This window comes from Pseudopipra pipra, chromosome 3, assembly GCF_036250125.1.
Source record: "Pseudopipra pipra isolate bDixPip1 chromosome 3, bDixPip1.hap1, whole genome shotgun sequence".
Lineage (NCBI taxonomy): Eukaryota > Metazoa > Chordata > Aves > Passeriformes > Pipridae > Pseudopipra > Pseudopipra pipra.
In genome coordinates, this window is record NC_087551.1 from 48,067,592 (window position 1) to 48,080,580 (window position 12,989).

The 12,989-nt window shown below is 43.0% G+C and overlaps 1 protein-coding gene across 7 annotated transcripts; it reads right to left on the minus strand.

The window, feature by feature from the left end:
* Positions 1–1,467: 1,467 nt before the first annotated feature.
* PNLDC1 (PARN like ribonuclease domain containing exonuclease 1) lies at positions 1,468–12,989 on the minus strand. 7 transcript variants are annotated; one of them, XR_010429166.1, is made up of 19 exons: positions 12,867–12,985; positions 12,281–12,338; positions 12,081–12,154; positions 11,108–11,141; positions 10,862–10,985; positions 10,135–10,223; positions 9,745–9,851; positions 8,292–8,371; positions 7,323–7,460; positions 6,639–6,708; positions 6,310–6,395; positions 6,006–6,061; positions 4,898–4,965; positions 3,999–4,052; positions 3,743–3,785; positions 3,125–3,207; positions 2,484–2,659; positions 2,217–2,315; positions 1,468–1,642 (listed from the first exon to the last, which is right to left on the minus strand). XR_010429166.1 is itself a non-coding variant. In XM_064649003.1 (19 exons), the coding sequence occupies exons 1-19, from the start codon at positions 12,940–12,942 to the stop codon at positions 1,570–1,572; spliced, it is 1,605 nt and encodes a 534-aa protein (XP_064505073.1). In that variant the 5' UTR covers positions 12,943–12,989; the 3' UTR covers positions 1,468–1,569. The 7 variants fall into 7 exon arrangements, 5 of the variants coding, with proteins under 5 accessions (XP_064505073.1, XP_064505075.1, XP_064505074.1 ...); XR_010429165.1 differs by having other exon boundaries at positions 3,091–3,207; XM_064649003.1 differs by having other exon boundaries at positions 3,108–3,207; positions 12,867–12,989.

Consider the following 12,989-nt stretch of genomic DNA (forward strand, 5'->3'; position numbering starts at 1 on the left):
ATGGTCAGACCCATACGCTATTTCTCCAAAAAGGATGAAAGGATCTCTACTTTCATTCACAGGGAAGTGTGTTTCTCTAGAGGGTAAGCCAAGAGAGAGAACAGCACTGCAGGGAACTAACTCATTATTTGTCAGTATGCTACTAAGAGAAGAAAGCAGGAGGAAGGGAACAAAATTTAATGACAGAACAAACAATTTGTTCCTTCAAAGTGCAGCTCCCTTCGATACTGCCGGGCTTCTCAGAACTAACAGAACCTCTAGCTTAATGATCCCCAGATTGTAAAGATTAGATGCAAGTGAGGCTTTGTCTCCTCCTGTTTAAGTAGCCAAATGAATCCAGACCCCAGAGAACAAGGGGTCTCAGAACAATGTTTCCCAGATCATAAGCCAAGAAGAGTGTTTTTATAGGAAAACATGTGCTACTGCATCACTTAAGAGGTTAAAAAAAGTCATCAAGAAGTCAGCTACTTATCTTGCTAGGAGCTTGTGTACGAAACAAGAGCTGTAAACCATGAGCTGTGCAGAGCTCAAGAACCACATCCGAAGATGTGCTGTCCTTGTCTCCCAAGGAGCAGCAAAGCAGCAGCCCCTCAGCAGCAGAGAGCATGTGATCCTTAGGCACACCACAGTGCCATGCTGCTGCCTTAAGGTCCCCTGTAGCAACTCCCACCTTACAGTCGACTCAAAGCAGGTTCTGCCTATTAGGTGATCACAGGCCCCATCCAATTAAATCTGACTAATGACATCTAGGGACCATTATTTGGAAACCCTGCATCAGCAGGTTGTTTTTAAGAAGAGAAGGAAATTAATAAGAAAAATCTCTGAAGACCAAAGTTCCTGAACTGACAAATACTCCAGCTATATCAACAGAAACTGATCCACAAAGCATGTCTTATGCTATTTTGGGTAAAGGACTGCTTATGTGCTGTGCACTAGAAGCAAACAGAAATGCGTGCTGACTCACCTGACCTGTGCATATTCTACAAACTGGAACCTGATAAATTCCGCTTAGCTGTGTCAATCTTCAGCTACATGGCCACTGAAAATATCACTGCACATGGCAACTGACAGCACTGCAATTTATTTACTAGTCCCCAGAATTCATCATGAGCCCCAAGAGTGGTTTCTCCATCAACTCTGCCCATTTTCATTTGGTAAACAGTGACATTTCCCCTGCTTTACAACTGAACCTAAAAATACCCTCTTTCATTTCATAACTTCCTGAACTTCATCAGAAATGTGTTTTATGCATCAAGCACAAGCACTGGGAACAAACTGGGGTTATGAATAGCTGTGAAGAACCAACAGAGGACTGAAGTAAATTCGGCATTGAAAGAATCATCTCCCTCTTGAACAGGAAACAATGCTTTGAACAGATTACAAAATATCACAAATTGGAAACCTACACATCCTCTTTAAAAATACATTTGCAAGAAAGCAATTCAAACAGTATTTATAGTTTTGAGGTTTGGTTTTTTTGCTCATAGTTTATTGAATGAAATGAAACAAAACAGACAAATACAAGAAATAAGATCTGCATTCCTCATGTCTCATCTCCAAGGCAGTCCTTTAGAGTGAACAGCTAGGAGCTCCTCCAAGTACAAAGGCCAAGAGAGACCACAGTGCCACAATACCAGAGACTCTAAAAAGTGCAAGAATAATAAAATGCTGTTAGGTTACTTATATTAAGGGTTTAATTTTGGTCATATTAAGCCCTGAGATTCTTTTCCAAACCATGTCAGGCCAGAAATTCACCCTTCATGAGCATCACTGTCACCACCTCACAAGGAGAGTGCACTTGAATCTGGAAATCTCTCCTACTATCAAGCTTTCAGCTCGGCTGTATATAAAAAACCCCACATCCATCCCACACCTGGGAGACTCTACATCCCTCTCATCAAGCTTTTAAGAGATGGAACTACACTCAATAAGATAACCACCTGTCTGTTATGATAGCACATACACAGTTATGTGCTACTCATGGGGTAACATTCCCAGTTAACCTTCAATTCAAGATTACAGTCCAGTCGCCCAGGGCTGAAAACTCCCAAGTAGCCACCCAGCAGTCAGCAAGCAAATCTGCTTCTGAGCCCCTCGCTCCCCTGAGGGGCTGAGGCAGGAGAAAAAATGCGCAGCAGGCTGCTGCTGTGACAGGGCCTTGGACCCTGAAGAGAATGCTTCCCCCGCTCCCCATTCCTGTGCTTCCCGCAACTCACTGCAGCAGGCAGTTCACGCGCGGAGAGTGCCTCCAGTGGCGATAGACGGAAACCGGCAGGTGAGGGTGGTGCTTGTAATCCCGCAGGACGAGCCTGACGCTGCAATGAAAGCACATGTCTTGAGCTGTGGCTTGCAGGCTGCTTACAGCATCCCACATCTCAGGGCAGGAATCTCTATCTAAGAGCTGTTACAGCAGAGAGAGGGTGGGATGAAGACTTGGATCAGAGGAGCAAAGGACAAAAAATTAAGACTTTCTGATCACTTACTGATTGTATTTATTGGAGAGCAGAATGAACTGGTTCTTTGAAAGCCGTCTGACATCAAAGTGACAAAGACTTTTAAACTCCTGGTAAATCTGTCTCTCATTCAGGCCTGGCCAGCCTTGGACATGAACAACCAAGGCAGGGGGACGATGGCAGGGAGCATCTTCCCCAGAAAAATTCTGGAAAATATACAATATTGAGACATATCTGAATTCAGAAATACTACAGAAGCACTGCGAATATAATCAGAAAATACGCAAAACGTGACAAATAAATGACACAGCTGTATAATACAGCTGTTGGTGTAAAATTATTTTTCTTTTGTCCCAAGATTCATCAGTTATACAAGCAAACTTCTTCATGATCACCATGGAGAAACCACCAGAGAAACAGCAACATAAACTGACTAGTGCCATCTTACAGAATAACAATAAGAAAACATTTCACGAAGCAGAAATTCAGTTCATTTGCTGTTTCAAGAGGTCCATTGTGTCAGTTGTTTGATGACAATTTTCTGTGAAGATGGGCTCCAGCACTGGTGGATTCTTCTCCTCTAATGAAGCCACCAGCTAGGCTACTGACCTATGCACCCCCCAAACTGGTCACAGACCTGAAATTCATACGCACAATGCTTGAAACACCACCTCGTATGAAATTCACTTGGTTCACATGCTCAGCTAACACGGTGAGATACTGCGAGAAAGAAGGATGAGCCTCCACTGAATCCCTAAATCAAAAAACAAAACAGAACAAAGTTTTGTTTCTCCCCAGTGCTGCACTGCTGCACAGTGTCAAGCTCTTCAACCAGTGACAAAATAGGTATTTTAGATCTTGGCATCTACAGATGTCAAAAAGCTGTAAGCAAAAGGAAGGGTTTTGAACAGTTGCCTCTTATGAAGTTAACTGAAGGCACTGATTCACAGAGGTTTCAAAAATGGAAACTAATGGAAAATTATTTGACCCTTACCCAAGTGAACTGAACTTGAGAGAGCTCATTCAAGAATAAAGAAGTCACAATGTCATTTCCCAACCTCTGAGCCATCGCGTGGCCCCTGATTTCATTTTTAAAATGTCAGCTTTGACATAAATCTACTACTTTCAGATTTATAAAATAAAAATCCAATTAGAACATGACATTTCCAGTAACACTTTCTTTTATCCAAAAGGAAGGACAGCCTGCAAAACAAAAAGTCAGCCAGAGCAAACGGATGACTGCTTTCCATAAGACCATCCATGTAACACAATTTTCTGTAAACACTTACTCTGTGGATCTGCACAGTAGCAAATGAGCTGACATCAGAAGAACTAGAAGGAATAATGAGATGGCATTAGAACAAAGCTAAAGAAACATACCTAAAAAAATAGAAAGCAAAAATTCACTAAAGTGCAGCTAAGTTACTAAGAGCAACAGACTGTGTATAAACAAATATTTCTTAGTATCAAATAGAGCTACAGAGCAGGAAAGGAAATGCCAAGTCCCAATACAATCTCTGAAGGAGTGTTTAAGAAGCATTTTACCTGAACCACAGAGAAATGCATCATAGCCTGCCTCATGAGGAGATTCCTTCTCAGCTGTAAGCATCCAACAAAATCAAAAAGCAGTAAACACATTTAGCATGCTTTGAAAACTGTGGCACTGCAGAATCCTAACAATCATAAGATCTACTGTTCTGGAGGTTTTTTTTTTCCCCCACCCTCAGCTGTTTCTTTCCTCACCTGAAAATTTTACACTCTGTAGAAAGTCTGTGCTTCTCCCACGCATTTTAAAACAATATCAACAAAAAGGCAGCAATTACATTAATGTCTGAAAAGCTTAGCAAGATGCACGTGAAAAAATTAACTTCTATAAAGGTCTACATCAAACTGTGTTGTGTATGTTATTGATGGTACGGGAACTATTTCAAAACACAGGAGGCTCTGTGCTGCAGAGCTGCCAGGAGAAGCCAGAAAACATCTGCCTCACAGCCAGTATCACACCACATACTGGACACAACCTCCTGCACACACAGCACCACTAACCCTGCACACACAACAGCCACCAAGCTCCTCTTACTTTCCAGGACCTCATTGTCATTAGCTCCCACTACTTTCCCTTCCAGGACAGCTGTTTCCCCACATCCCTTGCCCTTTCCAAGTGCTACTGACTCTTCACAACCTCAAGTCAGGCTCAGCTCAACTTAATGTCTGTGCTCGCAGCACGATGCAAACCTGCCCTGCATTACCCTTGGCAGGTACCAGGGACATGCAGAACATGGCTTGGGAGCCCGGGCTTTGGATCTGGACAAAAATGTGTATCAGCACCTCTGTGCAAATTCAGCTGACCCAGTGGCACTCACCCATACTCTGCATGTGGTCATCCACAGAATAAAACAAACCTCTTTTATCTACCCACTTTGAAGATTTGCTTAAGAACATACCGTATCTTGAGCAGTCACTTGCAAGAGCTATAACTGGCCACAGTGGATCTTTGGGATTTAGGCTGCTGCTGAAGACAAATTGATATGTAAGATTTTTGTCTTTCTTCAGTATATTAGAGACAAGTTCCTGTTCCTAGTGACCTGTAGCTTCATTTCAGAAAAAGTTACTGAAGACTTTAAAAGGAACTTTGGTAGTATTCCATGAAAAGGCTAAAATGTTTACCTGAATAATATCTACCAGTTTTCTTCCTGAAAACGAACTCCTAAATACTTCAGCTTCCTCCCTCACTCAAAACTTGTAACCAGCAAATCTTATCTAATTGCATACATTAAAATATGATCAGAACTAAAACTCCAAGGAAAGGGGTTGACTAGATGGTTCTATTTGAATGGGAAACCCTGAAGGATAAACAGACACCCACAGAATGACTGAACTAAAAGAAAGATCAAACAAGCATAAAAACTCTGAGAATCTGTAGTCTGAAACTGCTAAGACAAGCAAACAAAACCTCAGAATCCCATTACTGTTTTGATCAAATACTCATTTTGCATCTCATTCTTGGGAGCAGAGGGTAAGGGGAAGCGGGCAAAATTTTGCTTTCCTTAGCAAAATTAACATAAAAAAAACTTAGCCACAAAAGAAGTGTCAAATAGGAGAATTCTTCTACTACTTCGGACTAAGCTCATGAGATATGGTACCTACTCATGTTCTCCAATTGAACATTGTATTTAGTTACTGCTTTGGGCTCAGAGTAGCCCTCTCTTAGGAGCAGGCATTTGAAATTAGGATGTATTTTCACCAAATGAAACTTATTCATTTCAGAACATTTTAATTTTCAAGTTGCATGTACAGCTGTCTGCAAACCAAATTTGTGACCGATGAAGTAATGGTGATACAATATCAGAAGTGACTTACAACAAATAATTTACTACACAATTACTTTGTAAGAAAGATGTGCATTTTTTGCTCTTGAATTTAGAAAGACAAGAAACCAATTGAAAACCACTTGGGAGGAGAGAAAGTACGAACATATGAAATGACTTACTTGGAAATATCTTTCCAAAGAAAACAGAGGGATTGCTGAAGGCTATATTGCCCACCACTTACCTGCACAAAACTGCATACACCTCTGAAAGACTAGATACTCGAGGAAACAGATAATTCTAGAAAAGAAGAATGTGTTAGAAAACCAACCAAGACAGACCTCATTAACTCACTCGGTAACTAACCTCAACAAGAGCTCAGTTACTTGGACTGATGATTCATTAAATGAGATCTAAAATTAGAATGTCCCAGGGCAACACTGAGAACTGGTTCCAATTCTGTAACCACAGTGCAATGAGGAAAGATACCCTCTCTTATGGGTGAAAAACAAGCTTTAACTCCAAACTAAGAGACCTGTGCATCTCACCTTCTTCATAGATTTTGTTATAGTCTTGGTGTCTATGATGACAGGAAACAGGTTGTGAATGTTCCTTTTAAACTCCTCATAGCTTTCTGAAAGCAAAACACATGTGGAGAAAGGTATCATGAAACTGGGGACAAGCCAATGATATCACAAGTTGATAGGAAACAGAGGTGATGGCAGACAACAATGCACTGCTCCAGCAGCTGGGGCTCAGAAGAGCCAACTGTCACTGCCACTTGTGGGTGTCTGGGGTGGCAAAAGGCTACTGTGCCTCCTGTTCCACCCCCACTGCAAAGGCAGCAGCCTGGGACAGCACCTATGTACAGCATTACCTGGAAGGGGCTTGTAGAACTTGTCATGAAGATGCATAAGGTCCATAAGCATGTTGTGTCCCACCAGGGGCTACGGGAAGAACACAAACATAACAGCCCATTGGAGCACATTTCTGAAGAGAGCTCAGAGATAACCAACTTTAGGCAAGCCCAAAAGCTGTAACCCTTTCTTACAGTAGACAGATCCACACATGCTCACCCAGGAGTCATTCAGGCTGCAAGGCTCACAGGAGGACTACTGGTTCCAGGAAATCAGACTTGTGGACTTTGAGGAGAGTATTTTTTTAGCAGCATTCTATTTTCAGTGGATCTAAGGAGCTAGGTGGATTTTCAGCTCAGCTGAACATTGGTAAAATGTTCAAGCCATCAGATTTATACACTTATTCACAAGGGCAGGGACAGTCTTTGCCTGCACATCACCCACAGTCTTCTGAAGCTGAAATCCATTCAATAAACTGCATACAGAACATAAGAATTTCCATACAAAGTCAGACCAATGGTCTACATGGTCCAACAAACTGGTCTGTCACCTGCTGAAAAGCATAACTTGCCCAAAAGGCAAGAATCTGCTCAGTTTTCTTAGATGGTGACTCACGTTGTGTAACACCAGGAATTTTTAAGACTGGATTTAACACAGCAAATTAAAAAGACATGGAAAATGAGAGTAGGGATAAGGCATTTTACCTTCTTGGCTTCAACAAGTATCCGGAAGAGGTTGGTGAAGCCCCGGGCAGACAGGAGAATGAGCTCCATCTGACAGGGGTCACAGGAAGAGTTCTCCAGAAGCTGACGATGCTGTGGACTCACTTTTTTCACCATTACCTGGAAAGAACAGTCATTGGGTATCTCAGCCTGCCATGTTAGTTTTATTGTTTACATTGTTTACTGGGGTTCAGTAATACTGAGGACAAGTTCAGCTTCAAGGCTGCAAAGGACAGAGAAACTGTACATAGTTCAATTTAACTTGATAACAATATGGTAAGCTCATTGCATCAAAAACTCAGTAGCAAACAGCAATCACACAAACTGAGTCCTCACAGGCAATGTTTCAGATGAGAAGGCTTAGTAAATCTGACACGGTTGACATTGGTTATCAGACCAAAATAGGACTAATACAAAAAAAAAAAAAAAAAAAAAGACTTCTGTAAACAACTTCTAAGCAACTGACTGGTATCACACTCATGCCATGGTTTGAGAAGTCCACAGCCATACGTTTAATACAGAAAATATTGCACCAAATGCTAAATAGCAGTAGCGAATAGCAAAACAGCAGATCATATAACAGAGAGTAAAAGTCTTCAAAGCAACTACGTGGCAAAAGTCAGCAAAGGAAAACCACAAAAAAGACTAAAACTGTACATTGTTGTGGAGGTATTGAAGGAAACACCTAGTAAAGACACAGAGAGGGTCCCTCCAGAAGTGCCCCAAGGATAAGCATTCCAGTTCAATGTATTTTGTGGCTACTGAACAAATAGAAACCAGAGTTGCTCAGTTTTCTGTATACCTTTTCCTGGGATCCCACAATCAGCATTCCCCAGAACATTGTCTTCTCTGCCTAGAGCCTATCATTAAAAGTACAAGCAACATTTCAAAATCCCTGCAAGAATGTCAGTCCTATCTGTGTAGACAAAAAGGTCCACATTTCCATCTCACCTTCTTGTTTCCAAGAGGCTCTGTCCAAACATTTTGGAGAGCCTGCCTCAGAACCAGCTGAACTTCAAGCACATGATAGTCTGCAATAAAAACAAAACGAAAAAGAAAAAAGTAGTAAAAGCTTCAGAGGTGCAAACAATCCTCTAAGGAAAACACATTTTTCTAGACAGAAGGACTGACTAGGTGTTTCTCCTCCAGTGTATAGAAAATATTCTTGAACTATAATCCTGGTATGCTACCAAACACAATGACAGAAAGAAAACAAAACAAAACAACAAAGTAAAACAAAACCACCAAACAAACAAAAACCCCACCAAAACCAAACAAAACCCACACCAAAAAAAAAAAGTCACAGTGAAAATTTCAGGCAAATAAGCTTTTGTAAGGACACAGAAGAAAGGATAAGACTAACTGAAAAGAGAGAAAGGCTATTCCTCTGAAGACAAGACACTCTGTGGTTTTGGAAGGTTTCAGAGCAACAGAACCAGAAGCCAACCATGCCAGACAGGTACCAATGCCTTTTCCCCCACAGTTGATAAGGAACTAACCCAGTTCTCGTCTGAGCAGCATTCAAAGAGATGCCTTAATCTGTCTTACTGCTTACTTAAATAAATGTCTTGTGCTCACCATTGCCAGACTCTATTAGGTATCAGCACCATATCTACTACAGCTGACCAAGTAGATAAAAAACAGCACAGTCCCCACCCCTTTTATTCCAAACTCTGCAGAAAAACATCAACAGACAAAGTCTTGAATACTCTCTGTCCTTCCTCAGCTTTTCTGTATTTTATTCCCTGACCTAAAGGATTAAGCTCTGGGTTCTGTGAGCAAACCTACAAATTATTCCCTGCTAAAATTCCTTGTCCTTCAACTTCTTCAAAACAGCACAGAAATTCCTCAACTCTGCTATACCGCTCTCAAAACCTAGCACAGGTGGTAAGTAGCCTGCTTATCCCCACTGGTATATGTGTCTCCATGGTGCTCCTTGCTGCTCGACAGGAGAGGGCACCTGAAAGGTGACATGCCTTTCCTTTCTCCAAGGGGAAGAAAATAAACAAAAAAACAGATCACCCAGGACTTAAAGCAAGTCAAAGGCTACCCTGATTCAGAGCAACTACAAATTCTCCAGTTGCTGCTCTGAAGAAGCACAAAATTACAACAAAGTAGTCAAGTACAACAAAGCATGCTCCAAGCACCAAGACATCCACTTCGGAAAGACCCACCACCCCAATAGCGCAGAAAAGCAGAGTCCAGAGATGAACTCCTGACAGGAACTGAGGTGTAAACTTGGGTAAAGAGTTGTAAAGGCAGGATGGGCACTGGTGCTTTCCCTCTCAAGAGAGCAGTTTAAGAGAATGGGCAGCAAAGGACAGTAGCAGCCCCAGAGGTTCAAGAGAAGTGATGAAGCCACTCAGAGCCCACAGGTGCCTAAGGGAGGCACCCTGTTTCATACCACTCAGATCCTGCAGAATCATAGTCTCCTCTTCCTCTGCTACAGTTATCCAACAGGTCACTTCATCAATAACTTTCCTCAGCACATCCCTGTTCGCAGCATTAGTGCTGAATGAGGGGGAAAGAGGCAATGTGAGAAATGCTCTTTACAGATGAAGCCTTGTGCCTTGCCGTGGGAATGCAAAAGCATCATTTCCCAACATTCACCCAATTCTCCACATTGTATCCTGTGATCTCAGTTTTGGTTCAGAGAGACTACAGCATGCTGGAACTGCTGGCACCAATGCATTCAGACCAACAGGCTTCAGTATTTCTACAAAACATCATCTGAGTGAAGCTGAGCCATCAACAGAGTCAGTACTGAGGAGCCACCTCTCTGAATAGTGCTCACCTGCAGAATGTCCAGCTACCTGCTAAGAGATGCTGCCTGAAGATCTTCTCCTGTACCTCATTCATGTATGGGATTCCATCTTTGAGGAACTGAGGGGGGGAGAAAAACGCCAGGTTGATTATATTCCCTTGGATTTTCCTGCAGTACATTAGAGAATTAGCAGGTTAGCCAGGGCAAACAAACTATAGGCAATCCATGTATGGAGGAAAGAAAAGGATTTTTGTCAACTGGAATAATTGTTTTTGCTCTGCTTTTACCTTTCCTTTAATAAGATGCTTCCAAGTGTCAAGATACCAGATGCTTCCTGTCTAAAACTGCAAGCTAGTACTCTTATGGGATGACATGGTCTGAATTTTATGGGAAATGTGGCAATACATAAGACACAGGTAAACTGATACTTCCCAATCTTCATGGCTAGTAAAGACACCCACAGGGGTCTGTTTAGTAACTTGTCAGCTCACCAGAGATAGGTGGGGTTTTGGGCTTTTTGTTTGTTTGTTTTTTGAGGCAGGAAAATCTGTCTTAAACTGACAAAGATGTGGTTATTGCCTCTACATTGGTTCAGAAAAAACAGCATTCACTATCCCTGTTGATAACGAACTGCATGATGCATTCAGCAAGATGGTATTTACCCCAGAAACATAGTGTTTAGGGATACTAATCCTGATTTCTTCTGTAATTGCAGAGATCTCCTATCTTCTGGATTTTTGGCAGAGAGATTACATACCTTGTTATAGTCAAAGCCATAATGAGACAGGAACTGAATGCTAGACGCAGAGAGGGTGAATTCGACATCCCTAACTCCCAGCATTGAGGGAAAGAGAAAAAAGTTGTATGAATGCACCACATACCTAAAATGAAAAGAAAAAATCTCTCGAAGATAATGACAAGAAATAACTCCCCGCAGAGGGACAATGTATAAAATCTCAACTGCACTGTCTTCATTATAACAGAAAACTGCTTTTCTACTTACTTGTTTGAATTTTCTTTTGAGAATACTGCCAGCCCTGTGAGAAAGAAAAGTCCATTCAGATGGCAAAGTTTAGCTGGATGCCTACAGATAGTGTGCAATTTGATAAGAGATGTGGGGAAGCCCTCATGAAGTACATGTTTTCCACTCACTAATGTCACAGTGCAAATCTTAACAGCAACTGCCAGGCCACTCCTCAGCTCCCTGAGAGCTGAACGAGGACAAGCCTTTACTGCTAAGTGGGAAAAGGAGTCAAGTCTGATTAAATAAAAAAGATTGAGCAATGGCCAAGAGGCGAGTTGGTGATCAAAGTCTCTAACTATGCCTGCATAGATGGGTCTGTGGTCCAACTGCACTACAAAAATGTTTGGAAGGAGATGGGCATCAGAGAGTACTGAAACATGGGTTTAACTTCTCAGGTTTTGGGTTTTTTCTGTTAATCCCTAAAAGGCACATAACATCTTAAATACCCTAAGGCTTTGAAAAACATTTCAAATTATTTTGGAGCTTTCTTCTTGATTTCTTCTTGGTTCTTAACTGTCAATGCCCTCCTCAACAGGCCCATTCTCATGTTGATTTTTTTGTTGTTTTAGGAGTATCAGAAATAGTAGCCTTCATTTTCTTCTGATAGTCCCCTTACTCACGCACTATATCAAATGATATGGCTTTGAATAGGAGCTGCCATTATATGCTTCTTGCTTGCATCCTCCGCTTTAAAAGCCCTGTATTTTTAACTGCAACCGTTAAATATAATCAACTTTAGACCAGTAAAAAGTATTCAGTCCACCTGACATGACATTATTTAAAATATTAAAAATTCGATAGTATTAAACATCAGAGAGTGAAAAAAAAAACCCAAGCAAATGTCTCTGTACAAGTATATTAAGGCCAGAGGCACCTACAGGACCCACCTGTTGACAAAAGGCTGGTTACCTGTAAGACCTCAGATCACTTTCTGTGTCAGAGCAGCACTCACCAAGCTGAGTAACAGTGAAGCGCTGAACACTCTGCCTGATCTTCAGATACCGCTCCACAGGGGAATCAAACAGGCTAGGAACGAAACCAGAATTGGGGAAAGGAGAGCGGACACATGAAGATTTGTTACACATGGGTTGTTGCTCTCTCACAGAGCTAGAGCAACAAGTCTCCCTCACGTTTCAAGTCCAACAGCTTTACCTGGGCTCGCTGCTTTGTGGGAAAGTTGAATACAAGCCAGTAAACTCCGTATCAAGGGCTGTTGAGGTGGAAACAACACAAGAGAATTTGAAATTTGAGGCATGTACTTCACCAGCACCAGGACGGGGCTCTCTCAAACACTTTTCTCCACCGTAACCTCTGTCAAACCCACCGGCGGCAGGCTCAAGAGAAAAGGCAACCAACTGCTGTGGGACTGAAGCCTCCAGCTCCCTGATCCCTGTGGCAGGATGAGGCGACGAGGCACGGCCACACACACGTCCCGCAGGAGGGGCTGGCTTCCGCCTGAGCAGTGTGTGTGCCCCCCAACCCCATAACCTCCGGAGCCCCCAGCCCTCCGAGTCGAGGCCAGCATCTCAGCGAGGGCTCCCTTCCCAATCCCTGCTGCGTTTTAAACTCCGGGCCTCGGCGGCCGCTGTCTCTTTGCACAGCAGCGCCATTACCCGCTGCAATACACCTCACTGCTCGCGCCCCTACACCGGACAAGGCTAAGCCGCGCCCCTCCCCAGGGGAGCGGCGGCCGAGGGCACGGCTCGGAGCGGGCGGGCGGGACACCCCCGGGGCTCACCCACGAAGGCGGCGCGGCGGATGCGGCGCCTGAGGCGCGGCAGGAGCCGGGCGAAGCCCTCCGCGCCCACCTCCATCGCCGGGCTCCCCGCAGCCCCGGCCGCCGCGCCTGCGTGCCCGCCAC

What these genes read in the sequence shown, in the direction of transcription:
- PNLDC1 (XM_064649003.1), bottom strand. Translation starts at nt 12,942, where the DNA reads ATGGAGGTGGGCGCGGAGGGCTTCGCCCGGCTCCTGCCGCGCCTCAGG. An exon ending in TAACAAAATCTATGAAGAAG is followed by an intron (nt 6,062 to 6,309) that starts GTGAGATGCACA and finishes CTTCTTTTCTAG; the next exon opens with AATTATCTGTTTCCTCGAGT. An exon ending in CTACTGTGCAGATCCACAGA is followed by an intron (nt 3,208 to 3,742) that starts GTAAGTGTTTAC and finishes TTTTTGATTTAG; the next exon opens with GGATTCAGTGGAGGCTCATC.